The sequence below is a fragment of the Vicugna pacos genome, chromosome 12, assembly GCF_048564905.1.
Source record: "Vicugna pacos chromosome 12, VicPac4, whole genome shotgun sequence".
NCBI lineage: Eukaryota > Metazoa > Chordata > Mammalia > Artiodactyla > Camelidae > Vicugna > Vicugna pacos.
Genome location: NC_132998.1, coordinates 59,079,230 through 59,106,647, shown reverse-complemented (window position 1 = coordinate 59,106,647; position 27,418 = coordinate 59,079,230). Strand labels below are relative to the sequence as shown.

The window sequence follows — 27,418 nt, the reverse complement described above, 5'->3', positions numbered from 1 at the left end:
ACATTTGGCAACTTTGGGGACATTTTTGGTTGTCTCAGCGGAAGGGGTGCTGCTGGCAGTTAGTGGATAGAGGCCGGGGTGCCGCTAAACATCCTACCACGTGTAGGACAGCCTGTCCCCCAACAGGGAATTTTGTGTCCAAAGTGTCACTGGCGCTGAAGACAGGAAGCCCTGAGCTGGGGGAGCGGGCTCAGATCTGCATTTTACGTGCTGTGGGATTTGGGGAGAACAATGTACTCCCTCGTCTGAAAAATGGGGCAGTAAGACCTGAGCTGCTCATCACATGACTTTGTGAGGCTCAATCTCCAGATATACAGGAAAACTTTTGGTTAACTCTGTAAATAAAGGGCTTTTTCCTGAGCTTTTTAGTTTGAAACCTGCAGATGACTGAAGCATCCAGCACGGTGACTGGCATACAGTAGGCGCTCAGTAGGTTAGAAAGAGAAAAGCATCACAGCAAGCCCCCCCCCCCCGCCCCTAGCCAATTTCTTCCACATCTGAAGGCTTCCTTTTCCATCTAGCCTTTCTGCTCAGCTCCATACGGGCACAGGGTGGTGCTGTTAGCAGAGGCTGTCTCAAGGATCAGGCCTAGGGCTAACCACACCCCAGGGACCTCTAATGAAGGAGGCTGGGACATTTTTGCCAAATCTAAAGGGAAAGCCTCCCAGCTCTGCGCGGAGTCTGGTGCTTCCTGCTCTTGTGGGGCAGGGTCTGGGGGACAGCAGCCCCAGGGTCTCAGCCCTCAAGTGCCTCTGCTCATCCAAGGTCACCCTCCTAAGGAGCTATGCCAGTTGTTGGCCTTCAACCTACAAGGGCCGGACTCGGAAAGTGGGCAGCTTGGCGGTGCAGGTGAGGTGTGGGAAGCGAAGCCAGGCCTCACACCTGGAGCACTATTTCATTCCTGTTCCTCCCGGAGCCCTTCTGACATTACCAGCCCGGTGGGAGCAGCTGCAGAGGGACCAAGGGCATGATCCACCCTTGAACTTGCCATCCAGCTGGGAAGGCCAGATGTCCCCTTGAGATTTGATGAGAGAGAATATTTCACAAAGTACAAGCAAGTGCTGGAACAGAGGGCACACGGACCAAAAACTGAGAAGTCAGGAGGCAGAACGGAGTGGGCTGGAGCTTGGGCAGACAAGCAAACATTAGGAGCTGCATTTTAGGACTTCAAGATCTTCAGTCCAAGATTATTGGATTATTGTCTCTTCCTAAGCATCTTAGAGCTGGAGGGGGTCAGAGGTCACCTGGTATGAGCAGATGAGCAGAGCCCCTGGTGGAGGGGGGAGGTGCCCTGCCTCCCAGGCCGGCAGTTGTCCCACGACACTGTGTAGCCTCCTCTTCATAGGATCTCCCACCTGCTTTGTTTCTATGAAGAGAGTGCGAATAACCCCACATTGGCTCAGGGAGAACCTGGGGCTGGAAAGACGGCCTGGCTCAAGGCTGCAGTGACTTGGAATCTCCAGTCTGGATCCTCCGGCCATCAGGGCAGGGGATGGGGGAGCAGGGCCTGCTTTGGATCAGGAGGCGCAAAAGGGCCTCAGTAGCCTGCTTCTCTCACAGGGGAGGCATCAGCAGCCCTTGGCAGAATTGCTGAGGAGCTGGTCCCCTCCTCTGCCTCCTCCCTTGTCCCCACAGGTCCACTCTCCTCACCAAGGGTGACCTCTCTCCCCCAGCACTGAGCTGAGGTGTAACCCCCAACTTCGTTTTCCACTCCTCCCCACCAGAACAAGCAGGGCCACATCGCCAGGCCTTGGTGCACAAGGAAGCACTTCCCAGGAAGTGTTAAATCCTCACAGAAGCTCAGGGAGGTGGGTCAGGGCCCCTCGCCCCCCAGGACAGGTGCACCCTTCCTTTCCCTGCCCCTCTCCCCCACCAGGGAGGCCGGGCTCATCTCAGAGGATGCTCAGTACTCCCTTTGCTCCTCCCATATCAGGTGCCAGCAGACACCTGGGCCCCTCCTCAAGGTGCTGCTGGTGCCCCGGGGTTTTGCAGAAGGAAAGACAGGAGGACCAAGAGTTTGGTTCTGGAGTAGGAGGCTGAGAGAGGCTGAGCCGGGTGCTCCCCCAGGCACTCCAGCCCTGGGCTCCCCAGCGGCTCTGATCCGCCAGCACCTGGCCTGAGGCAGGGCTGGCCACAGAGCCTGCAGTTTGGCGGTTTCTCTGTTGTCCACTTGAGAAGTCTCTCTGCAGATCCATCCCCCGTTCCTGTCACACAAGGGAAGGAACAGTGTGCACGGTTAGGCTGTCTTTGTGTCAGTTAGGCCAGGCCCTTTCAGGAAACTGAGGCTCCTCAATACAGTCTGACTTTGGTAGGAGGTCACAGCTGGTCTTCGACTGAAATGTAACTAGAGAAGGCACATGAGTCTTGGCTGGCAAAGGGGACAGAGGGCCATCTCTGGGGTGGGGGAAGGGCAAACGGTTCTGGCGACAGGGCCCAGCCTCCCACACCATGGGACATCAGCCAGGCGCTCTCTCCCTGCTTTGGGCTGCAAATCAAGGCACTAGAGGTAGGGAGCCACGTCAGGTAAAGGCACTAGAAGAACCTCCAGATCACTGGCTTGCAGCAGGCAGCAGCCAAGAAGGCCTGGTTCACTCGGGGCAGAGCCTGCCAGGACGGTGCTGGGAGAGGGAAAGGAGACCTCAGTACTGGGCTCTCACCACGGCCGGGTCAAATTCTGCCGCTGGCTGCGGCGAGGCCTTCCCCTCACTCCATCCAGAGTCTAGTGCAGAAGCCTGCAGGGACAGGCCAGGAAGGCCACAGCAGCCAGTCCCCTGGCTGTCCTCACTGCATCTTCTGCCTTGAGTTCAGAGGACAGAGCGAGACTGGAACCCTGGCTCAGAGCCCTGTCCTCTTCCTTCTGTTCCACCAAACCTCTTGGGGGACCAGCAGCACCAGGAAGCCCAGGGAAGGGGAAGTCAGGGGTGGGGGCTGCCCTGGAGACCCATCACATTTCACATTAAGGTATGAAGACATGGGCTCTCCCGGTCTGGGGGCCTGCAGCAGGGGGTGGTGCTGGGCATAAAGGAGAGAGGACACTGGTCAAGCTTCCACTTCATGTAAACAAGGGGTGACCCCTGCCCAGCCACGACAGTCTTGTGGAGGCATGTGACAATCTTGGGATGCTGCAGACCCTCACATCTGGGATTCAAGGTCCCTGAGGCCAGAATGGAGGCTGCTGGGGCAGAAGGCCAGTAGGGGTCCGATGTGCAAACTGGTGCGGGCTTTGACCTGTGTTCTCCACAGGATGGAACAGGGGCACCCACAGGTCCTGCCGACAGCTAGCCCTTGGCTCAGGAAATCACGCAATTGCTGGCCTTGGTAGGGCTGGGACTTGTTTTACCTGCGGAGACAGGGACACGGGCAAGGGAGGATGTAAGTGAAGTGCTCAATGGACTGGCCCCCAGCCCCTTTTCTGTGCACCACCCACACCTCAAATTTGAGTTCTGGGGTCACTATCTCCCTCCTAAGCTGCTAACCTGGAAACCAGGTCAGTAGGGTCCCCAGGAAAGCAAAAGGAAAGATTCTCCCTGCCCCAACAGCCTTAGCAAGACCACCACTGGCTGGCACATCGAGGGATCTGCCATCTCCTGACCTCTGCAGGGGAGGGGGAGGATCCAGACCCCCAAATCAATATCTACACATCTTGCCAAGAGGCAGCTCACCAGTAGCTAACACCACAGGCAGCTTCACAGCTTACAAAGTGCAACCATAGTCACTGTTGGTAATCCTTGGGTGGCCATGCCACGAGGAGGCACCTCAACCCTATCTTACAGCAGGGACAGCCGGCCACCGGCTCCAAGGGCCGGCCAGCCCCAGCGCTCGGTCTGCCAAGCCCCATCTCCCCTCCTCCCAGCACTCAGGCACCAGGTTGAAGAGGAAAAGCCTGTGCCTTGGGAAGGGCTCACTAGGCTACCTGAGGGCCAGGCGGGCCAGCACCGAGGCACAGATCACGTGGCTTCGTGGGGAAGGTGGAAGTGGAGGAGGGAACACACTTCACTGAGAGGAAAGAAGGAGGAGAAAGCTGTTCTTCTCCAAGCCAGGGAAGCACAGTTCTCCTCTTCCCTGGCCCCCTCCATCTGTTTCCACTTCCTTTACAATCCTTAGTGGAGACTGGCTGGATTCCAGCTCTCAGACCACAGTGGGAGGGAGGGGGAAGCCGTGAGGCAGAGGCAGATACAAAGTGTCCCGCTCTGCTGTGAGGTGTTGGGTGGTGACCACAGCCTCCTGGAGCGCTGGACGCTGCTGACATTTCCTGCTGGTTTCTCTCCATCCGCCAAGGTCCTCTCCCTAGTGCTCACACCACCTTCCTGTATCACCTTGGCTGTGAATTTAACTAGGGTGGTGTCTGCCTCCTCTCCTGGGCCATTAGCAAGAGGGACACTGAACAGGCCTGAACAGAGCCCTGGTCCTGCCCTGCCCCATTAACCACCACCTCATCCAGGCCGGACTGGACTCGGTCCTTGGGACCTGCTGCAAGTCCAGCTGAGCCTCCTCGGAGGCCGCGCTGACAGCACTTAGAACTTCCAGTAGCTGGGTGGGGAGCTGGACGGCTGTGCCCCCAGGGCACCAAGGCTCCAGGGGCTTGGGTCACCTTCCAGGCGTGGAGGCTGCCTCTGGTGTGGCCCTGCTGAAGTCATGCCCGCTGCGTCCCGCCCTTCTCACACTGCTGCAGTGGACGACCGGCCCCACTTCCACTCCTTAGCGGCTCCTTTTATTTGCTTGGCCTTCTGAGCAGATGCCGAGTTCCTCCCGGGGGGGGGGGGTGGGTAGGTAAGGAAATCAATCTTGGATTCTGCAGCAGGGAGGAATGTGGCTGCGGGGAGAAGGGAGCCAGGGCAGCAACTTCCTGAGAGGCAGGAGCAGAGCCGTGGGCCGGGGCGGGCTCCTCACTCTCCCACTCATTTTACGAGGCTGGAGAAGAGCTTGGAGAGGTGCTTCCCACTCGGAATACATCTCCATGCCTCTGACAGGAGGCCAGGCTGAGGAACAGGGCCTCATGCTCCATCCTTCCTCCAGGGACACTGACCAGCAGCCCATGTGCGCCCAGCAGACACTGAAGCCAAGCAGACCCACTCAGGTTAATAGAAAAGAATATGCAAACAGTGTATGAAAGCATTTAGCACCGTGTCCACCCCGCACATGCCAGGTGCTCAGTAAAAGTCTGCCTTTCTTCCTCCTCTTAACTGTGCCCGAGAGTGTTGGCCACGTCCCAGGGATCTCCCTAGGGGGATTGGGAGGGGCTTCAGGACATCACCTGGAACCGCCTCTCCAAGCCTGGCAGCCCCCTACAGAACCTTGTCCGAGTGTCACCAAATCTGTGGCTCTGGGGACCCCTACCTGGGAAAATATTCAGGGCACTTATTTAAAATGCAGATTCCTGAGCCCCGCTCAGCAGGACAGGGTCCTCACTGTCTTTCGACAAGGCTCTCTGGCGACTGCTGTTCCCTGAGGTTGGGGTCTCTGCCCAGAGTCCCCAGCTCCTGGATGGGCACAGGTGGCCGGTTCAGGAAAGGTGCTGGGCAGCATGCTGCGCACAGGAGTGAGGTCTCAGCCGAGAGGAAAAGCTTGGCTTCCGCCAGTAGAGGGGGCTATGAGCCTTCAATCCACTGGGCCGCCCTCATTGGGTTGCCACATCTAGAGGAAGCAATTCTGCAGGTTCTCCCAAGGGCCACAGCTGGGTACGCAAAAATTTGCAATGTTTGACAACTATATACTTCTTATCAAGCAACTTTACAGGCTGTCAGCTCTTGGCTTTTCTATTTTTCTTTCACCCACCCTGCCACTGGCCCGGGGTCTCCCTTGACAAGAGGGCAGCAGACAGAAAGGACAGAGTCAGAATCAGAGCTCAGAGGGGCTTTGGAACCCTCCCAGGCTCAACCCCTCCTCTTCTCAGCCAGGAAGCAGCCCCAGGGAGGTGAAAGGATGTGTCCAGGCTTTGGAAGCTGAGATCCACCCGATGGCTGTTCTGATGATGCTCTGAATGTTCACTGTAGGAAAGGGATCCCTTCCCTGGAAGGGGGCCTTAAGATAGCAGCCAAAGTGATTTCCTCCCAAATCTGTGTACTAGGTTCCAGGTGCACTAGGACTACTAGTTCCAGCCTTGGGGACCCCGTGCTGTCAGGAACCCGACCTTCTAGCACATAGAATCCTGCTAATTAGCTTCTGCTGCCTGAGAGGAGGCACTAAACTGCAGTCAAACGTTCGGGAGGCTGGAGGCCATAGAAAGGGCCTTTGGGGAGAGGAGTCCCTGCTTCTTGCCCTGCCTTTGAGGAAAGAAAGCAGCAGGGAGAGGAAAGGTCTCATTAGGGACTTGAATTCCAGGCCCTCAGGTACTGGCCGCCCATCCAGGAGCACAGAGGTTGTGCTGGATGAGGCTTCTCTGTGTTCCTTCTAAAGGACGGAGAAGGAACGGGGTGGTCTTGCCGAGCATCCCTCGTGCGTGCCTGTGCACCCTTGAGCTTGCCCTTCTCCCTCTGCCTCTGCCTCTGTCTGTCTGGATGCCAGGCACTCAGGAGAGGAGCTCACACAGGGCACTGTCCCTGACTGCTTGCCTGGCTCCTGGGCACCCTGTGCAAACACTCAGAGAGAAGCAGCAGCAGCAGTGACCGATCACATCATCCAGCAGGGGAACCTGATGCCGAGACTCGCCCAAGGAAGCAGGAAGGGATAAGACAACAGCCTTTTGTTTCTATGGAAACAGCACCTCCGGGTGAGGGGCTGAGAAAGAGAAAGCTCCCACTTCACCTCCAGTCAGGACCTGGGAAATGGCCCCTTCTGTGGCTGGGCTTGCCACTCCCCCTCCCTTCCCTGCCAGGTGTTCACCATGGTAACCCTTCCTCCAAACAAGAGGTGCAGGGCAGCGGCAGCATTTGGTGTTAGGGGAGCCCGGGAGCCCAGGGGGGATGGGATGGGGGTCAGTACCCCTCCTGACAGGACATGGGCACTGGCCTGGATTTGCATCCTGGCCCCACTACCACTTACTGGGTCCTGGAACCATTTAATTCACCTCTCTGAGCTTCCATCTGCCACCTCCGTGATTGCTGTGGGGGCCAGGTGAGACAGAGCACCTAGTGAAGGACCTGGCACATGGCGGCATCAGTAAATGCTTCCTGGCCAAATGCAGCTATAGCACTGGCACTCCCGCTGTGCCCAAATTCTCAGAGACTCCAGGCCTGTCCTAACTTTAAGAGGCACAGACAGCATATGTTGGGCTCTGTAGTAGGGCTAGGCAATCAGTGGAGGGTAAGACAGCTGTGAAACTTGCACTCCAGCCACTGCCAGGTCAAAGATGGGGCTTGGGGGACACAGGAATTCTAGAAGCATTCAGGCTGCCCAAGGCAAGGCCCTGCCGTCACCTACCAGGCCAGCCAAGGGGCTCAATCTCAAAGCTGCAAAGCGTCACCACAATGAAGGGAGAAATCCCAACACGGAAACCCCTTCAACTCAGAGGTGCTGACATGAGAAAGGCATGAGCAATGGCCCTGGCTGTCAACACCAGCCAGGAAAGGCCACTCTGGAGACTTTTCCAGAGAAAGAGGTAAAGGCCAGGACTTCTAGGGATCCCAGAGAGACAGCCAGAAAGGTACCGCCACCAGGAACACTCTCGCAGGAGTAAGCAGCATGGCAAACACCACCATTTGATACAGCCCTGTATCAAATAAACACAGGGAGGAGCCACCTCAAGCTCTTTACAACAGAAGCTAGGAAAGTGGGTCAGGGCGTTGGTGGGGTGTGTCTGACCAGGCCAGATCCCGATGACCAGTGATCCGGCCAGGAACAAGGTTTGCTAGAACAAGCCCTAGATTCAGGCCGGGGCGGAGCCTTGTTCCTGCCTCTCAGCTGTGCTGGGCCCCTGCTTCTTCATTCACGGGGGAGAAACTTTCCCAGCTTCCAGTAGTGGCAACAATGCTCTCAGGCTACTCCGTGCCCAGCACACATCCTCAGAACAGTGGGCAACGCAGGCATCACTCTCCGCTTTTAGAAAAGAGGAAACAAACTCCGACCTGCAGTGGCTGCCCCCAGCCACTCACAGACACAGGCCAGAGCAGACCAGGACCTGAGGTCTGCCTGACTCCGAGCTCCCGCTCTGCCTGCCAGCAAGTGCTTTCCTGCAGACCCTGCAAATGCTCCTGGATCAGGGCCAGAGGCCTGGGAGCCCTGGGCTCGGTGGGAGGGCTCACCTGAGACGTCAGCACTGGAGCCCTCGTTGGGCCTCTTCCCCCTCATAAATTCCACCTCGGCCAACGTCTCGGGGGGGAGGGCGCTGGCTGTGCCGTTGGGCGCTGCAGGCCTCTTGATTCGTCGGCTGAAGAACCTGCTGCTGAACCGCCTGCCCTCCTTGGCAGGGGTGGCCTCCCCATTGGCTTCTCCCTTGCCGTGTTGGGCGAGTGTCTCTCGGGGTTTGGGCTTCAGGTCCAGGTTGGAGACCACCCTGCCATCCTTCCGAGTCAGCTCTCCCGTGGGAATGGGCTCCACAGGGGGCAGCACCTGCTCCAGCGTGACCAGGTCATGCAGGAAGCTCTCCAGGCGCCGGGCGGACTCGCCATTCCTGCTGGCCTCCTCCTGCCCCTCCGGGTAGCCGCCGGCTTCCCGCTGCTGCCGGGCGGCCCAGCGCATCATCTCCCCGGGCGGGTGGCGGCTGCCTGCCACCAGGGCGTACTTGGGGTTGATGAGCTTGCGGGCCACGGTGGAGGAGTAGTTGAGGCCGAGCCTGCCAGCGCCTCCCGCCAGGCCCAGCTGCTGGTACAAGTCCACCTCCTCGGAGATGGCGTACAGCTCCCGGAACTCCAAGTCAAAGGGCTCCACGTTCTGCCCCGTGAGGAGGAGGAGAAGGTTCCTGTCCACATGAGAGGAACTCCAGGTGAACCTGGGAACGTGGGGACAGAAGAGCAAGACATATGTGCCTGGGCCTGCGGCCTCGCCCTGCCAGCAGCCCCTTAGCAAGCCCACCTCAATGCCCCAGTGCCCTGCCCACCGGTTTCCTCACTGGGGCCAGATGCCTTGCTGCCTGCATGCTGGGGTGCAATCCTCCCACATATCTGAATCCACCTTTTTGTCCAGGTCCTGGCCTCGAATGCAGAAAGCAGGCAGTGAGTGCAGAGCAAGGGCAAGAGAAGTCAGACCTGGAAGCAAACCTGGTTTCTGCCCTGTGTGCCTTGTAAAATGAGGCTCGTAAGGTGTGCAGTCACAGAGATGCTGTGAGGCTCAAGTCAAATAATGTGAGTAAGACGTTTTGCTCAGTACCTGGCACAACATACATTTAATAAGTAGCTTCTGCAGCTGCAACGATTGTTAATAGCCTTCTATCCCTTATTGGTTCTTGTCTGAAATTTTAGAAAACTCAGTATCTGCAAAATCCTATACTTTAATCATGGAGGAGGACTTACGCCATTTACTGCTTGTTTCATGTGCCCGGGTCTCCTTTCCTCACCCAGATTTTAAGTTACTTACAGGGCAGAGACTGCACAGATATCATCTCTCATGTTCCTGGTAATTTACGTCTGAATCAGAATTCAGGAGACGTTCCCTCCATGCCACACCCTCACACTCTTTCCCAGATCTGGTCCATTCTGCTTCCTGCTTGCCCCACCTAGCAACCAGCCTCAAAATGCAACCCGTTGCTGCAGACCCTGAAAGGCAGGCGGTGCTTAATGCCCAGCAAGAGTTGACCCTCTTTCTCGAATAATCCATTAGCCAGAGAGTTTGAGGGAAGGGATCGGCCAGGAGGCTCCTCTTTGCTGTTAGAACTTAAACTCATGACTGGAGGCTCTAGTCCAGCAGTTTTCTGAGCATGATTCATTTACTGATGACCATGCACAAAGGCCTCCCGGGTCCTTCTCTGACCTGTCTCAACTCACCTGTAGGATCCAGTGGCTACTTTTTCACCATCCACCATTAGGAACTTGGATGACAGGGTCCCCTTGATCTTCCCCATGGGCATGTAGAAGCCAACACCTGTCACAGAGCGGACACGGATGTTCTGTTGAGGAGAGGAGAAGGCACTGTCACTAAGGCTGGGGGCCTAGCAGCTCTGAGCCGAGCCTCTGCTTGGGCAGAGGAGGAGCCCTCTTGTCCAGAGGACCCTGCCTACTGGCTCCTGTTTGTACTTGACTCTGCTTCCTACGGCCTGAGGAGTCAGCAGATCTTTCTTTGGGCAGAGACAGGCCCAGGGTGGCCCCTGTCTGCTCCCAAAGCTCCTCAGAAGAGAAACACAGCCTACCTTTAACCCTGACAGTGACTCCGCAGGGTGAGCATTCAGAGCTGGGCTAGACCTGCCTCCTTAGCCTTGGCAGCCTTGGGATAAAAGGTAAGCTGGGCATGTAATTGGGGGTTATCAGCTCACGAGGCGAGATTTTAGACAGAAGGAAAGGGGTTGAGAGTGCCGTTCACCTGGGCCCCAGTACGGGGGGAGGAGGCAGAGGCAGTCCTGTCCCATTTCCGTCACCCCGCCCCTCTCCCCGCCCCGGACTGGTACAACTTGCCCGAATACGGAAGTCAGCGAGCTCCAGGTCCTGACACATCTCCAGGAAGTACTTCACGCCTGCCTCGTCCAGGATGATGTACACTGGGACTCGGCGCTTAGAGGCAGCATCCACAATGTCTTGGAAGATCTCGCCATCAGTGAAGAGGTCCATGACCACAGCTATGACCTGAACAGAGAAGGGCACCAGTGAGGCATGTGGTGACCACACACCTACAGAATCATGCCATGGCCCACAGAGGACCAGCTGGGCTGGGTAAGTGGTGGCCAAGAGTCAAAAATGCCGTCTGCACCACTCCTGGGTTTTGCATATCCCCACCCACCTCTGAGCACATCTGAGCCCAGGAGATGGGCTCTCTGCTCTGGTGAATGAAGGTGGTGCAGAGGACGCAGGCCATGCTGCTTGCACTTCATCCTTGACAAAGCCCCATCACCCACCCTGGGGATTTTCCAGCAGCTCACCAGAAGCTGTATCAGGGGAGATCTAGGAGGCTGAGGAAGGTTGTTCCTGCTGCCTTTGCATCAAGAAGACACAATCCCTGAGATGCATGGAACAGACTGATTTCCACAAGCTGCAGATCTGCTCAGATACCACTTTTTCTGTACTTTGATCTCCCTGCAGCTGTGCAAAGCCCCGTGCTTCCGGGAGCACAGATCGGGGCAGAGTTCCAGGCAGCTCAGGCTCCCCCGGCCTCCAGGTGTCCAGGCCATCCCACTCTATTCTCAAATCAAAGTCCCAGGACCCTTAATTTCCAAAAGCCAGTCCTGATTATCCATCCTAGAAGGCAAGGTCTTCTACAGCCTGACACAGAGCTGCTTTTTTGACCTTAGCTTCCTCTGTTTTCCTACACAAACCTCCTGCTCCAGTGGCAAGATTTTCTTGTTGGGCCCAAGCACTGTGCCCATGATGCAGAGGAAATGGTGTGATTAATAGAATTTGGCAAGATTGCCAAATACAAGCAAAATTTACAAAAACGAATAGCATTCTTTTACTACAACAGTAATCAATTAAGAAAAAAAATAAAATCCATTCAAAATTACAACTTAAACATGTAATATTTAGGAACTAATACCTTTATGAAGAAATTTAGAAAATTCTATTAAAGGACAGTTAAAATATGTGAATAAATGAAGAGATAAATCATGTTCATGGATTAAATGATTTCATGTTTTAAAAATCCAATTCTCCTCATATTAATAAAATCCAATGCAATTCCAATGAAAGTTCAGTAGAAGTTTTTGAGGAGCTCAAATATTTCTAAGATGTGAGGAAGAACGAAGATCCAGAATAGCTAAGTCAGTTTTGAAAAAGAAAAGCTAAAAGGGGACACTTAACTACTAGACAGTAAGACATACTGCAGAGCCAAATTAATAAGAACCGTGAGGTAGGAACTGACAAATAGACCATGCAACAGAAAGGAGAGACAAGAAATATACAGGCGCCTACACACACTCATAAAACTTAAGTCTAATAGAGATAGAATTACAACTTAGTAGAGAAAGGATACTGTTTGGTAGATGCTGTTAGGAAAATTGGCATACTAAACAGAGAAAAATAAAATGGATCCCTACCTCACACCATATATAAAGGTGAATTTCAGGTAGGCTATATGCCTAAATGTAGAAGACACAATGAAGGAATTCATGAAATGTAAGAAAATATCTTCATAACATAAGTAAGAAAGGATTTCTTAAGATTCCAAAAGCATGAATCATAAGGTAAATAAAACTTTAAAAGATGCGTTTGACAAATTAGGGATTTCCCGTTTAAAGAAAGATGTCAATAGACAAAGGTAACTGACAGGTGATAGGGAGACAATATTTGCAATGTCTACAACCAAAAGAAATTAATAATATACAATGGATCCCTGCAAATCAGCAAGAAAATAGGAAACTAATTAGAAAAATGGACAAAGGATATGGATAGGCAATTTCTAGTGGAGACACCTGAAGGGCTAATAAGTATATAAAGAGAAGCAGGCCTCATTAGTAGTCAGAAAAATTCAAATTAGAGCAAAGAGATAAAAGAGAGATACCACTTTATAACTATAACATTAACTAAAAACTAGAAAGTTGGACAATCCTAAATGCTGCATGTGAGGAAAGGGGAACCCTCATTCACTGCCGGTGGGAGGCAACGCTGGTGCAGCTACTTCTCAGAGCAAAGGATAGGGCTTCATGGATTTCAGGTTCTGTACACCTACAACCAGGGAACCTTTGGATCTTTGCACAGGTCTACAAGGGGCAGGAACAAAGACAATCACTGTAGCTTTCCTTGGGATAACAAGGAGTTGGCAACAACTTAGATGTCCATCTCTAGAAGAATGAGTGAGAAAAATGCGAGGGGTGTACATGACAGAGGACTTTGCAGTAGACAGAAGCAATGAACTAGTTCCATGGGCGGAACTTGGAGAGTTCTTTTCAAAATGGATAGTTCGACTTAAAATGTTAGAGAATGAGGTCTACAGCCCAATACTATTTATGTAAATAAAAACACACTAAGTACAATAACTCTGCATGCTTTTCAAGGATACAGACATGTTCAAGGACATACACTGAATACATGTATTAAGGAAGGAGAAAGGAAGGAGAAAGGAATGGGAGGGAAGGAGAGAGTAAAGTAAGAGGGGCCTTCCCTGGACCGATGACAGTGGACCACGACATGAGGCTCACAGTCAGCTCGGCACTTGAGGTCCAAAACAAACAACAGACAACAGCTGGCCTGAACAGGTCAGGGTAGGTGTCAGGTAAGTACCATGGGGTGGGGCTGGATCATGGAGGGTTTTAACAAGACACTGCAGGCTTCATTCCAGCAGAATACAGCTTCCGCCAACTTGTAGGGCTCCTGATATCTTATCTCTAAGTGCTGCTTGAGGCCAGAGTCACTGTTTACTCATTCCCAGACTCTCTGCAGTGTCCAGCTCAAAGCTGACTCACAATCCATCGCTGGGGAGGGCTTGAACTGGCTCAGGAAAGTGTTTCTGGATACACTCTCGCTTTTGTTTTGTAATTGAAAAGATGAGCAAGGAGTCAGCCTGCCTTCACCCCCACGTGACGGAGGATGTGCTCTGAGAGATCAGACTAGAGGGAGAGATGTCCCCGCGGGCCCTGCTTTTGGGAGGTTTGGTCTGCGGCACCCTGGTGAGAGCCAGCCATCTGTGTCACTACCAATTAAGCGGTGAAATATCTGTAGTAGGAAAAAAATCAATTGCTCGCTGACTCCTGCAATCTTGTGGAGGAGAGGTGATAATTACCCTCCGCTTTGGTCTCTGAGGCCCTGCTTGACATTCGGATCCACGGCATCCGGCCCAGGAAAATCAGCCCCACTCCCTCTGCTCCAGTGTTTAATGTGACACATGATCCTCCAAGCCAAACCTAACTTCAAGGCATAAATGGAAAATCGGGTTTTCAAAGAGGGACGTCACAGGCACAGAGCCCAGGGAGCCGGATTTCGTCAGGAGAAAAGCACCCGCTCCTCCTGGCAGGCTCCCAGAGTCCTTTACCTGGTCACCCACTGAAGTGCACACCTGGGGAGAGAGGTTAATTCAAGGTGGCAGGAGTTTTTAGAAGCTGTCGCAGGCGCTGGCAAAGTGGCTCTGATGCTGTAATACTTCTCATCAGGTTTCTGGTTAGCTTGGTGTCTCCTCCTTTGATATCCAGCCTCAGTGGTGGGGCGGGGGAGCATGATGGGTTAGGGAGCCTCAGAATTCCCCTCCATCTGCCATTTACCTTTAATTAAACTGCCAGATTTTCAGATTCTCTTCCTGGACTCCTTCGTTACCATTAGGTTAACAAAATATAACGAAAAGGACTCTACCTTCCCCAGGCACTCTGTGGTGGCTCTGCTCACGACAGCCGGAGGCTGGCACTTGTGTGTCTGGATGGCCCTGACTAGGCGGCCACTGCACTGCTGGGTCCCCATGTCCCACAGCCATGCTCACCAGCCTGCCCCGCAGGCACTTCCAAAACCAACATCCTCTGGGTGACTCTGGCCAGAAGCCAGAGTCTACTGGCCTCCTCCTCCCCGCTGAGCACATCCCATCAACCACGAGTCCAGCAGGTTTTACCTCCTCCATGCACCTTCTCTGGGTCAACTCCTTTCTGTTCCCACTGCACTGCTGCCCTCACTCAGGCCCCCCTCATTTCTTACTGAACCTCTGGAATAGCTTCCTAACTAGTGTCTCTCTCCTCCATCTCTGTGCTCCAATTCTTTATCTGTGATTTACCCCCAAAACAACAGACTGGTGATCCAGTGGGTGCCACAGCCAGACTCTTAAACTTGGCATTGAAGGGCCTTATACTGGATCCTTTCCTCATCTCTAGCTTCATCTTGGGCCACCTCACATCTGACCCTTGTTTTCAGCCACACAGGGTGACCTGCAGTTTCACTAATACAGGGTTTCTCTATTCTGGCACCACTGACCTACTGGGGACAGTCTTTCTTGTTGCAGGGGGCTGTCCTGTACACTGCAGGATGTTCAGCAGCACGCCTGTAGCATCACCCCAAGTGGTGATGATCAAAAATGTCTGTAGACATTGATAAATGTCTCCTGGGGGCAAAACTGTATTGCACCCCCACCCAACCCCTTTGAGAACCACTACACTTAGGCAGTTTCTTCTGTTCCAACCCCTTCCATCCCCGGGGAAATATCAGTGCATCTTTCAAGACTCAGCCAAGAATTTCCTGAACTTCTCCCCACCCAATAATGTTCACCACTCCCTGCTTCCTGCCCACATTGTGTTCCGGGCAAATAGCAGAGCTTCTTGACATTTTATCGTAACATCTGCTGGATGGCTGTCCCTTACTAGGCTGGGGGCTCCTGGATGGCACAGGCCACCTGATTTCTCTCAGAATCTCCACCTTCAGGGGACATCTCCACTCGAAAGAAGTCACTTCTCCATGTTTGTGGAGTGAATGACTCAAGGGAGGTTATTTCGTGTCTACTGTCTTATATGTGGGGTGCAGACGTAGCTGTGTAGTTATCTCTTTTATTTCATTAGTGACAAGACACTGTGGTAGAGAAGGGGAAAAAATTGCTGAGCAAGATTCTGGGTTAGATCATCTTGCTGGAAGGCAGAGCTGAAGTTCTTCCTCAAGGGCATGGAGAAGGGAAAAGAAGTGGCACCTTTCAGGACTGTTGCCTGAGTGCCGGAGCCAAAATCTGGCCTGCCTCCGCTCCACCCACCCAGGGTTTTGAAGGAGCAGCCAACACAAGTGAGGACAGTATTTAACCAAGGGGTAGAAGTCTCCACCAAGGACACCAGGCCAGGAGGCAGGGCTGCCACTAGCAGGTTCGGCCAGCACTGTGCAGATGACAGAAGGGTGCCCGTCTTCGCTGTGATGGGACGCAAGCCAGTAAGCGGAGCATGGGCTGCAGGTCAGCCCCACAAAGGCCCTCGGCCGGCCCATGGGCAGGGTACAGGCTGCCTCTCTGTACTCCGCCCCTGCCCTGAAGGACATTCCAGATGTGCAGAACCTGAGGGCTGAGAGGAAATGTAACAGCTAGAGCCCAGCCCTGAGGTGAAGTTACCCAGGTGGGTCTGAGCATAGGGGGGAGTAAAGCCTGGGCTTCTGCCGCCAGTCTACAGCTGTCACCCCCAGAAGGTGTGGTAATTGCAGCCTCTAGGGATACCTGCTCTGGCTAGGACCCAGGGCATCTCCGGTCACACAAAGCCAGGATGCGTTAGTAGAGCTGGACAGTACCACCCTCTCCCTCCCTGGCGTCCCCAGCTCTGTGGACTGGAGCCTCGGCACTGGGGTGGGCGTGGCTGCTGTAGCCCCCAGCTCGCTCAGCTCTGTGGTGGGAAACAAGAGGCCACAGGCCAAGCATGCTCCTTGCAGGGGTGTGCTGGTGACGGTCACTTTTCCCTGGGGATGGAGGGAAGGGAGCCCACCGGGGCACAAGGGCAGTTCCAGTCCCCACTTTCCCACTGATGCCCATGTGAGCCCGGGGCCCGACTTTCACCTCCGCCGCCTGCTCTGCCTGCCTCCCAGGGCTGTTGGGAGGTTCAGATGAGATCAGGCCCATGAAATCCCATGAGAAAGCTGTGTGGTTATGATGGGCCATTAAACTCTCTGGCTGCAAGGTGAACGGGGCCAATCGCCCATGCCTACAGCCCTGAGGGCCCTCGGGGTGGGAGGGGTAGGGAGGGCAGCAGCGGGGCAGATTGGTCAGTGGCTGCCTCCCAGAAGGGCCATCTGTCTGGCAGCCCAGGGGATGAGAGAGAAGTCCATTCTTTTCTCAAGGAGGGCAGTGCTGGGTGGGCCAGCCAGCGTCCGGCATAGACATCCCCGACGGTGGTATCACCTTCTCTGATCTCCCCAGAGAGAGCGAGCAAAGCCTACAGGGCAGTGTTTGCCCAACTTGAGCATATAGAGAACCACGTGGGCTAGGCTGGAGCGGTCTGGGGTGGGCTTTGCTTCTTGAATGTGCAGATTCCAGGGCCCCAGCCTCCAAGATGCTGATTCAGCAGGTCTGTGAAAACGCATATGAACAACACCCTACCCCTCAGATGATCTGAACGCTGGTGGTGGATGGATCACACTTTGGGTAATGGCCAGCGTTTAGAAGAGAATACGCTGTCTGGAAGCAGAAAATGTCACTGGTTGTGTGGCCTTGAGTGAGTCACTGAACCTAAGCCTCAGTTTCCTCATTTGAAAATGGGCAGGCTCTCTCCTCATAGGGTTGTCCTGGGTTGTAAATGAGATAGTGCAGGCCATGCAGGAACATGGTGCGGGCTTGCTGTGAGCTGTGGCCAGCGCCCTCTTCTCTTCTCAGAGACAGAAGCCAGAACACAGGGGCCTCACTCAGAGGCAGAGGCGAGAGGGATGAGCCAGCCAGGCCAGCGCAGGGGCACCATGCCCCCTGGGAGCCAGTAGCGCAGAGCTGCCCATGGCTGCAGACAGATGTCAAGGTGGATATGTTTTCCTTTGCTTGATGCCATGCCCAGCAGGCATGGCCCTGGGTGATGATTAAAGCCCAGGCAACACTACACTTCCAAGTTCAAAACCTGACCTAATTGAGGGGAAAGGCAGCTCAATTAAGGGAACAGTAAGGAAGTCTGTACAATGCACCGTCCCTTGAGCGATGCTGGCGGGAATGCACCACTAAGATAACTGCTCCCGAGGAGAGAGCACCTCCGGGTGGGCTCGGGACCCAACTAGCACAGCCACCACCAAGCACAGAAAGCTGCTGCTGGAGGACGGGCGTGCCCCGTGCTCCAGATACACCACAGACTTTCTTTTGTCATCAAGGCTGCAACAGGCCCCATCCAGTGTCTGCACCGGTGGGATGTGAACAACTGAACAAGAAAGCCTGACTTAAGCTTTCCATTTATGCCCCCTAGGGTAGAAAGAGAGGAGAGCCAAGGAGCGGAGGTCTTCAGGGCCCCCTGGGGAACACCCACGAACAAGGCCTGGGCCTGTCCCCAACTACCTCTGGGCTCCAGATTCATTTTGCCAAATCCTCACAGTCCGAGAGTATACCATAGGAAGGAAGCAGACTTGGCGTCAGAAATCCCAAGAGGCAGTGACACTGTGGGTGTTCCTTGACCCCCAGGAACTCTACATATATGGTGAGGCCACCTCATGGTTCTTGTGAGGATGCAGAGAGACGCAGTGATGCCTGGAGAGCACCCAATGCGGGGCCCGCCTCCAACGGCTCAGGAGTGCGCTTCTTCCCTGACCGTGCCCGGCACACAGTTGGCGCCCAGTGTCAGCTTCGGGGGAGACAAGCTTACTCAGTCCTGGTCGTGTGCCTTGTCAGCAAATGGAGCCAATAACCGGACCCTAACCATGCTGTTCCTCTGCTCACTCACTCAGTCCTCAACTTCAGCTTAGCTGAAGACCCTCTGTGTGCTTCCACCCACTCCCTCCCAGAAGATAAACTCTCACTGCAACAGGTTACTCTGTTCTCCAAACACACCTGGCAGGCTCCTGCCCTGGTGCCATAACTCACACTGTCATCACCTTCTCCCTGTTGCGGTGGGAACACCCTTTCCTTGTTGAGGTCCTGGTTTCACTCTCCCCAGGCTGTCCCAGGCCCATTCTCGGTCCCCAGCCCCCGGGGCAGTGTGTGCCCTTCTCAGGAGGCGTGTCTCTTCAGGCCTGTGTCTGTCTGAGCACATGGTGGCGGGAACAGGAACCTGACGAGCCTTCCTGCACAGGGCCTGACACGCAGTCAACGTGTAAACAGAGCTCCTCTGCAGTAGGGGGCTTCCCTTGGGGGGCTGAGGAAGCAGTCTGGGCCAGCGCCAAGACCACAGGGTCTTATTCTCAGCCTGGAAGCCAAGCTGCCCTAGCCCACCAGCTGGGCCTCTGCTCTTTGTGGCTGAGGCTTCCCAGCTGTCTGTGGCCATGTTACATTGTTCCAGGCTCACTAATTAGACATCATTAAACACCAGGCTCCCTCATCAGATGCACTGGCAGCCACTGGCGCCCCATTCCACCAGCCAGGCCACTTCCTCTTCCAAACTCCTCAGCCTCTGCGCCAGCTCTGTCCCCGAGCTTGCGGGTCGTGTCTCCCTGCTGTGCACCCCGGGGCTGACTCCCTGTCCATCTAACCCTGATGACACCCATACCCCAAACAAGGCTTGTGAAGGGGATGATACAAAGGCAGACTCAGGCTGGCTCTCCCGAGAAGGAGAACCCATGTGAGCAAGGTCAACGAATTCCGCTGTGAAGAACCATATGTGATCTGCCAGGGAGTAAGCAGAGCAATTCTGTCTAAGATCCTGGGCCAGCTTTTCCCTGCCCCACGGCATGCTTCTGGGATGACGCCCCCTGCACTAAGTTGGTGTTAATTAGTGAAAATTATCCAATGTAAGTTCATTTTAACATTAGCTTAAAGCTAAACATAATTAGGAAGATAAATCAGCTGCTTAAAAAAAAAAAACTACCACCCAATGACAATACAGAGATGATTTTTAGGACCAGCTGCTGGTTTGGGTTACTGGCCCGGAGCTGGGAGCACCATACGATATGTGGTCAGAGTAAGGCAGGACTCAAGAAGTACCTTCGAGGTATTTCTTGATTGATCCATCATGGCAAGACAACTGGAGTTGGCAGTTTGCCCAGAAGGTTCTGAGAAGCTGCAAGGACAACCTGGTGGCCACTGCCAGGTGATGCTACCTGGGAGGGCTTCCCCAGAAAGGCAAGTGGAGGAAGGGTGCGGGGAGCGATGCAGTTGGTGAAGGCAGTGAGGAGGGCACTGGGGTGATGGGACTAGTGTGAATCTGTGCACTCCCAGGCCTCTGGCCCTGCACATCTGCGTCCTCTCCTGCCCCCTCCCCACCCTCTGCCCGCCCTCCCTTCCATACTGGCTTCTGCTGTCAACTCCCAGGAGGCCTCTGTACCCTGGAGCTCAGTGGGAATCAGACTCAACCCCAATTTCCACCCATCTCCACTAGGTATCAGCCGTGTGACCTTAGCATCTTAAAATGGAAAGTTCCTGGACTGTTGTGAAAATTAAATGAAATAATATATTTAAAAAGCGCGAGCATGGTCTGGTATTTAAGTGCTCAACAAGGAATGGCTATCACCCCTCCCCCCACCTGTACTGCAGTAAATTTTCTTTTCATCTCCCCTATTGGGATTTAAGGTTCAGGGTCCACATTTTACTCATCTGTCTGTTTCTGAAACCTGGCACATAGGAGGTCCTCAGTGAAACATGCTGAGTGAATGAGCAAATGTGGGGAAGCTCCAAGCCGTCTGGGAATCCTCCTGGGACAGGGAGCCTTCAGGGACATTCAGGTCCTCACAGACCCACAGAAAGGTGAAGAGCCCTGGTCCCGCCCCCACCCCACCGTCTGCTGACTCACTGTGAAAAAACAGAACAGTAAGGGCATTTATCTGGAGCCTCCCACATGCCCCACCGTTACCTAGGGGCTGACAAAATGACCACCATGCAAGGTGTGCTGTGACGCCTTCACAGATTGTCAGATGCTCAGGCCAGGGAGAGCACTAACTAGAAGAGTCATAGGCTCTTTTTCAGGGCTCAGATCCTGGGATCATTAGCAAGTCCACAGACTCCAAGAATTTCAGAAAAGGAAAAGGAAAACTGGGGGAGGCAGCAGCACATCTTCTGACTGGTCTTGGCGCTGGGGTGGGAGAGGGAGGAGCACGGCTCATTAGGGTGACTCAGCCTGGGGCAGGGGTGGTCAAGACAGTGCCAGGACCAGAGGCAGGCGGTCAGCCAGGACCCACCCCTGCTCGTTGGTCCTCTGCCCTGCTGCCCTGCTTCCCTCTGCCCGCTTGGAAGCTTGGAAGCCTGCCCCAGCATAGGCTCTGCCTTGTACACTCTGAGAAGGGGGACGGAGCTGGCCACCAGCCTCGGTGAAGCAGTGAGGCAGCATTCTGAGGGAGGCGAACCTGGAGGGATGGGGCCGTAGCCTGGCCTCCTGAGACCACTGGCCAACAAACCTGGCTATGCTACCGTGAAACCAAGAGGGTGTCATGAAGAAGACATCCCTTTACTGAGGCCCCATCTTCTACTTTTGAACTCCCTGGGAAACACCCATCCTCAGAGTTTCAGGGGCCTAAAGTATCAGATTTCAGAGGAACCAAGCCTCAACCTCCTCTAAAGACAGAAGCACAGCCTGCCCCCCATCCCTGCCCCCAGCCCCGGTGCCCCACCGCCCACCTGCACAAGCTTTAGTTCCTGAGGACTCTTTCCTGACTGTCCTCGGGCTCTTTGAGCTGGCCCTGCACAGCCAGCGAGGCCCTTCTGACAACTATGCGAGGGGAACACCCTCGGGGATCCCCGGTTTAAGAACTGGGGAGCCTCTGTGTTTTCCTTCCTGCCTCTGCCCATGCCAGATCCTTGGCTAAGGATTTGGTTGCCACAGCCCGGCAGACAGCGGGAGAACAGAGAGGCACCCTGACAAACAGCCTCTATCAAATCAAGGCCAGCAGATAAATGGGGGGTGGGGTGGGGGGTGGGGTGGGAGGGAGGGGAGGGCAGTTGGCGCTGCTCCTCTCTCACTCAAAGGAGGAAACAGGAAACACACCTGCACGGGCCTCCAACCTGAACGATGAGAAGCAACCCTAACCGTCCTAGCTCTGCTCTCCTGGTGCAGCACCCCCGTGTCCTGGGAGAAATTCAGCCACACCCTCCCTCCCTGCCCCGAGAGAAGACAGGGAAGCCAGCAGTTCTTTTCCAGGACAGTTGATATTCGTACAATACTTTCTCAGTATCCTTAGCTTTCACACACAGTTTCTTCCTTGTTTTTCAAAACCATCGGGAAATCTAGGTCTCATCTTCCAATTCTGCAGGTTGGGAGTCCCAGAAAAGGAAGGGATTTACTCAAGGGAACACAACCAGTAAGTGGCCAGATCAGGAGAGAAACCAAGACCCTCAACTCTAGAGCCCGTTCCCTGTCCTTGGCATGAAGGTGGGTCTCCATTGCTCAGAAATCCCAGCTGCTGATCAGTGATTGAGCATAAAGGAGAGAGACTCAGAACCCAAAAAGCAAAGCATCCAGGGCTTGGCAGGGGTGCCGGGATGGGCCCAGGCAAGATCCTGGAAGGGTTGGGAAGTGCTCAGTTCCTGGAACAGCGGCTGCATCATTATCTGCCAGCCCCAAGGGGACAAGGACTCTGGAACTGCCCTGTACCTTGGGAATAAAGCCCGTGAGGAATGGTCCCTTGTTGAGGGAAGAAGGGTTAGACGGAGGACAGTGTGTCAGACCCACAGGTCACTGGCTGCCCTGAGAGGCCTCCTCTTCCTCTGCACATCGGAGCCAGGCTTTTAGAAGGCAGCTCCAAAGCTCTAGATAAAGCCTCTGACACAGGAAGGGAGAACGGGGAAAGGTGTTAGGAGCAAGGCGAGAGTTGGGACCAGCTCTCAGACAAGGCAGCGAGGTGACTAGTGAACGTATCACCAGACTCAGATTTCACAAACCAGTAACATTAAAAAAAAAATCATGCTATGTAAACTGTCTTTTGTTTCTTCTCTCTCTCTTACTCTCTCTTTTTTTTGTATCTGCTTCATGTCCATATCTCAGTGCCCAGCATGGTGCCTGGTACAAAGGAGGTACTGGGTACTGTTTTCTGGATGTATTTGAGGCTAACAGGGAAGACAGTGAGCTCTACTCAGTGGCAAAGGCTGCCACCTGCCAAGCTGAGCACCAAGCTGTGAAGTGAGCCAGCATCTCCAAGACTTCACTGGTTCCAGGGTCACACTCCCTGATCACATGTACCCAGCTGTTCACCCTCATCGGGTGCCTCAACCTCTAACTAAGGCTGCTAACCTGGCCAACCATGCCTCCTGCTCTGGAGTCTTTCCCCAAAGCCCTTTGCCCATCCCCCACAACTCCCAACTTAGAGCCTTCTTGTTTCTGCTGCCAGACAGCTTGTTCCATTGGGGATTAAAGGAGTAATGTGCAGTTCAGCTAGGGACTTCTCCAGACACTTGCTCCCCTAGGCCGATGGAGAGGGGTGGGTGGCCAAGAGGAGACAGTTTCCAATTGTTTAAACAAGTCATTGATCACCTGTGACCACTGGGGCCCTACAAAGACGATGGAGAGGTAAAAGAGGGAGTCTCAGCTCTTCCAAAGCTGCTAGTCCCTGAGGACAAAACGGGCTCTCCAAAACTGAGCTGTGTGCCGGGCCCACAGGTGCCAAAAACAAGGAGCCACATCAATCACTTTTGGATTGAAAATTTGATAAAGTGCTAAGGAAGAGGTGGCATCTGAGCCAGGCCCTGAAGGAAAGGGACCAACGATGGACAGGCAGAGGTGGGGTAGGGCCAGGCCTGCTACCCTCCCCCGATGCCGTCAGCCCGGTGGGCTTGCTCTTCCCGCTGCAAGGGGAATAAAGAGGAGCTGCTCCTGCGTCCTCAAAGCTGCCTGGTCCAGCAGCCACCCTCCATGGGTTGGTTTATAATCTACACGGGGTCATTGGTAGTTCTGACCAGGGACCCAGGGAAGCTGTTTAATCTCCTTGATCTGAAGACAAGTCATTCACCCTCTTGGACCTCAGAGGCCTCCCCTGTGAAAAGAAGATAATACTCTGCCTTACATGGTTATTGAGGCTCAAAGGAAATGGTGGGGGGTGGGAAGCAATGAAGAGCTGGGAGCTGGTGCCTGTGAGTGTGGGGCCCAGGAGTGCAGGGCCAAGGGTCAGTCTTTGAGGTAGGTGGCCAGTAACTTTTCCTCTGTTCCTGAAGCCCACACAACACTCTAAACCCACCAAGCAGCCTCAAAACTGAATGCTGCCGGTCAGGAGGGAGCCCAGGTGCAGAGATAGGTGGATGCTTGGTGCAACCTCGCCCTTCCTGCTGCGTTCAGACATGTCTGCAGCAGGCCCTCGCATCAAAGGTCCTCTCCTAGCCCAGCTCAGGGGTTGCGTTAGTTCCCCTCCTGTCACGCCCTCTGTCAAGCACTCGTCATCCTGTGTTATGATGGTTCAGTAGGAGATTAGGCTATTTAAGAGCAGAGGTGTGTGTTACGTGTCTGTGTTCTACTGAAGTGCTTAGCACGCAGTAAACCTCAAAATATTTGTCCAATGACCAGATGCATGATCCTTCCAAGTTGCAGTTGTTTGAGCCTCTCATTCTGCCCTTGTAAATAAGAACCAACTATTTCCCAGTCCACACACAGACAGTTTTGCTCCGAAGTCCACACCCCCCGAAGCCCCCCATCCCCTGGGCAGTTACATGAATCACAGCAGCTCAAGCAACAGTAACCTCCCCTCATCCTTTTGGCCGGTGTGGGACAGGTCACAGCCTCAATTCTGGGTCCCTGAAGGCACCCTTTCTGCCTGTAGTTTAAGCAAAGAGTATCATTCAGTGACACTTAAATAAGCAGATCACCTAAAGCAGATGAAACAGCAGGAAAATCCCCACTCCAGAAGTAAACAGGGCCGAATGTTGGAACGCTGGCTCCCCAGCGCAGCCAGGACAGGAGGGCGTTTCTGCACATAAACCAGAGCGGTCTGTCTCATAGCAGCCAGACACTCCCTGGAGACAACGGAAACGCTCTCCCTCAGGGTGAAAAGGGAAGGGGAAGGATCTGGAGTAATAGTCACAGCCAGCTGGACAAGCGGGGGGAGGGTGGGGGGAGGCAGTGGTCAGACTGTGTAGCCTTTAGAAGAGAAGCTAGGTTTCTGGGTCTGGCTATAACCAATCACGTGACCTCTGGGCAAGCCCCTTTCCTTCTTTGTGCCTCAGTTTCCCTACCTGTGAAACAGGGTCAACTTCTTGTCCTGCCGACTTCACAGGATCTTTGGGAGGAAGGTGCCACACAAATGTGAGTGGCGGTGATTAAGGCTCGGGGTCCAGAGGGCCTGGGGGTTTTGGGCACAGACAGGGCCAGAAGCTGCTTCTTCCTGGGGAACTGTTTTAGGACCCCCTCACCAGGTCCCACCCCGTACTCAGCTGCCACTACAACAGCTCTTTCCTCCTGGCAATCAGAGCTGCTTGCTGTTTTGAAGCAAAAATCTCTCTCTCCTGAGTCTCTCATGGAGAAACTGCCCATTCTAGTTTCCTTCACTCTCCCTTTTCAACTCTGCAATTTACCTCCCCTGGGAAGCCCTCCCAGATTAGGCACATCCAGCCTCAAAAGCTGTTATCCTTCCAGCACACCCCCCAACATTTGAGTTAACTCTTGGAGGACAAAGACCACAGCTTTTATCCTCCTATGACTAGTGCCTGGTACACGGGAGGCATTCAGGAAATAGTCACTGGTTTAATATGTATGTATTGGATCGGTTCACAAATGTTAAAGTTTCTGTTGTTAAATATTTAAACAGTGAAGAACACTGCACTCCATGGGAGACTCCTGACATCCTGCATGGGACCAGAAGCCCCAGGGGGTGGGGCCCCATCTCTCCCTTCTTGTAACAGGAGTGCACAGCCTGCACCCCAGCTTGCGACCCGGCTAGTTCCACCCAAGCTCCTTGGTTCAATCTGCTGCACCATCAGATAGCACAACGGTGAAGAGGAAGGACTCTGGTATTTGAATCCTGGCTCAGCAAGTAACTTAACTGTTCTTAATCCCCAAATAAGGAAAGGACTCATCTCAGTTGTTGTGAAAAGCGGGGGGGGGGGGGGGAGGCAGGTAAATCATTAGCATAGGGGCTGGCACATATTAAGTAGTACTAAATCAAGGCTTGTTAGTATTACATCATGAGGCTTGACCCCTGACCCCAGCTGCAGCCTGCTGCATGGTATTGTCACCCACGTCCTTCCTCCTCCTCTGCTCAAACGTGCCTTTCTCTTTTGCAGAAGGCAATATACAAAGAAAGCTCAGGCAGACAAGCTGGGATTCCTTAGAGAGGGAGAGTGGAAACATGGACAGGGAAGTTAACCCTTCCTTCTGGCAATCAGTCTCACCAACCACCTGCACCATGCCTGCACCAAAGGCTGCCGATGTTCCTTAACAAATCTCAGTATAGGGGAGTCAGACTTAGCAAATAAAAATACAGAATGCCCCCATTAAATCTGAATTTCAAATAAACAATAACTTTTTAGCATCAGTATGTCCCATGCAGTATTTGAGTTATATTGCTTAATACTAAAATATTTGTCGTTGTTTATCTGAAATTCAAATTTAACAGGGCATCCTATACTTTATCTGGAAGCCCTACCCAGAAGATTAAAATCTTCTTCCTCCCCTACAAACTACCGGCCCCACCAGTTTTCTAACCAGCCACTCTGGAAACATCCCCTCCTTTCAGTCCCTGGCAGAGTAGACTTGAGAGGTAGGAGCTTTTTCCTGACCTGCTGAGTCAGGGACCAGCCTTGTCAAAGTGCCTGCACAGAGCCAGGCCCATAGTTGGTGCTCAAAATACATTCCTTCATTCATTCCAGGCTGCTTGAGCTCTAGCACTGGGCCCAGAGTGGGTGTGAATGCTGGGGGCCTCGCGCCAGTGGTGACTCTGGGGGGCTTCCTAAGAGCAGCATGGCTGGGGTAGGGGTGAGGTGTCACACCGCACTTCCTGGGGCTGACTGAAGATCAAAGGAGGAAAAGGCCAGGGATGTTTTGTAACTCCCTGAGCACATAGGTTATTATCAAGACCTCTGAGTGGCCCATTTTACCACAGGGCTCCACAGCCCTGACTCTTCCCTGGGAAGAGAAACTGGACAGGGAAGTAGAATCACAGAGCAGAGGAAAGCCAGCGCCTAAGGACACTGTAATAATGATGACAAGCAAGTGTCCAGCATCTTGTAATTTGCCAAATACGATCACATGCATGCTCTCTAGAGGCCCGGCCTCCCACGACGGAAGGGAGGGTTCTGGGCCCACTTTCCAGAGGGTGGTCAGGGCAGCCTGCCCCAGGCCTTGCCTCCAGAGCGGGGCCTGGTCCAAGGGGCCGGGCGAGGGGAGTCCTACCCGTGTGCGGGGTGGGGGTCCTACCTTCTGGGCCTGTTGGATCATCTGCCTGACCACCTGCTTGAGGTGCGGCGCGTTCTCCTCCTTGGGGGGGTGAGTGAAGAGGGTGACGCGGCTCACGCCGCGGTAGTATCCCGCGTCGGTCCAGCCCAAGTCCAGGGGGGGCACCTCGGTGTCGGAGCGGTCGGGCCAGTAGGCCAGGGACTCTCCGGGCTCGGCCGGGGCCTGCGCCGGGGCCTTGGCTTTGGCCTTGCTCTTGCCCCGGGCGGCGGCGGCGGCGGCGGCGGCGACGTCCTCGTAGGGAATCCAGGCGGCGCGGAGGGCCTGGCGCTCCTGGCTGGAGAGGAAGTCCCGCAGCCGCTCCTTCTTGACCCGCTCGCGGTAGGCCTGCTCGCCGCCGCCCAGCAGCGCCTCCAGCGCGGCCCGCCGCCGCTCGCAGTAGTAGAAGGCGGCCTGCGCCTCGGTCACCCTCTCGTTCACGTGCGCCTCGTCCAGGCAGCTCAGCTGGGACTCGGCCATGGCGCCCCGGCCCCGGCCCGGCCGCGGCCCCGGTCCCACCGCCGCACCTGGAGCCGCCGAGGGGCGGGGCGCCTCACCTGGCCGCGA

At 54.4% G+C, this 27,418-nt stretch overlaps 1 protein-coding gene across 1 annotated transcript; it reads right to left on the bottom strand.

The window, feature by feature from the left end:
- Window positions 1-3,039: 3,039 nt before the first annotated feature.
- FAM83F (family with sequence similarity 83 member F) lies at window positions 3,040-27,418 on the bottom strand. The gene is made up of 5 exons (XM_006207104.4): window positions 26,837-27,418; window positions 10,482-10,649; window positions 9,858-9,979; window positions 8,181-8,866; window positions 3,040-3,340 (listed from the first exon to the last, which is right to left on the bottom strand). The coding sequence occupies exons 1-5, from the start codon at window positions 27,329-27,331 to the stop codon at window positions 3,291-3,293; spliced, it is 1,521 nt and encodes a 506-aa protein (XP_006207166.3). The 5' UTR covers window positions 27,332-27,418; the 3' UTR covers window positions 3,040-3,290.

Excerpts from the sequence above, each read along its gene's own strand:
- FAM83F (XM_006207104.4), bottom strand. The coding sequence starts at position 27,331 with ATGGCCGAGTCCCAGCTGAGCTGCCTGGACGAGGCGCACGTGAACGAG. Across the intron at positions 10,650-26,836 it reads TGATCCAACAGGCCCAGAAG|GTCATAGCTGTGGTCATGGA; the intron begins GTAGGACCCCCA and ends TTCTCTGTTCAG. Across the intron at positions 9,980-10,481 it reads TCGCTGACTTCCGTATTCGG|AACATCCGTGTCCGCTCTGT; the intron begins GCAAGTTGTACC and ends TCTCCTCAACAG.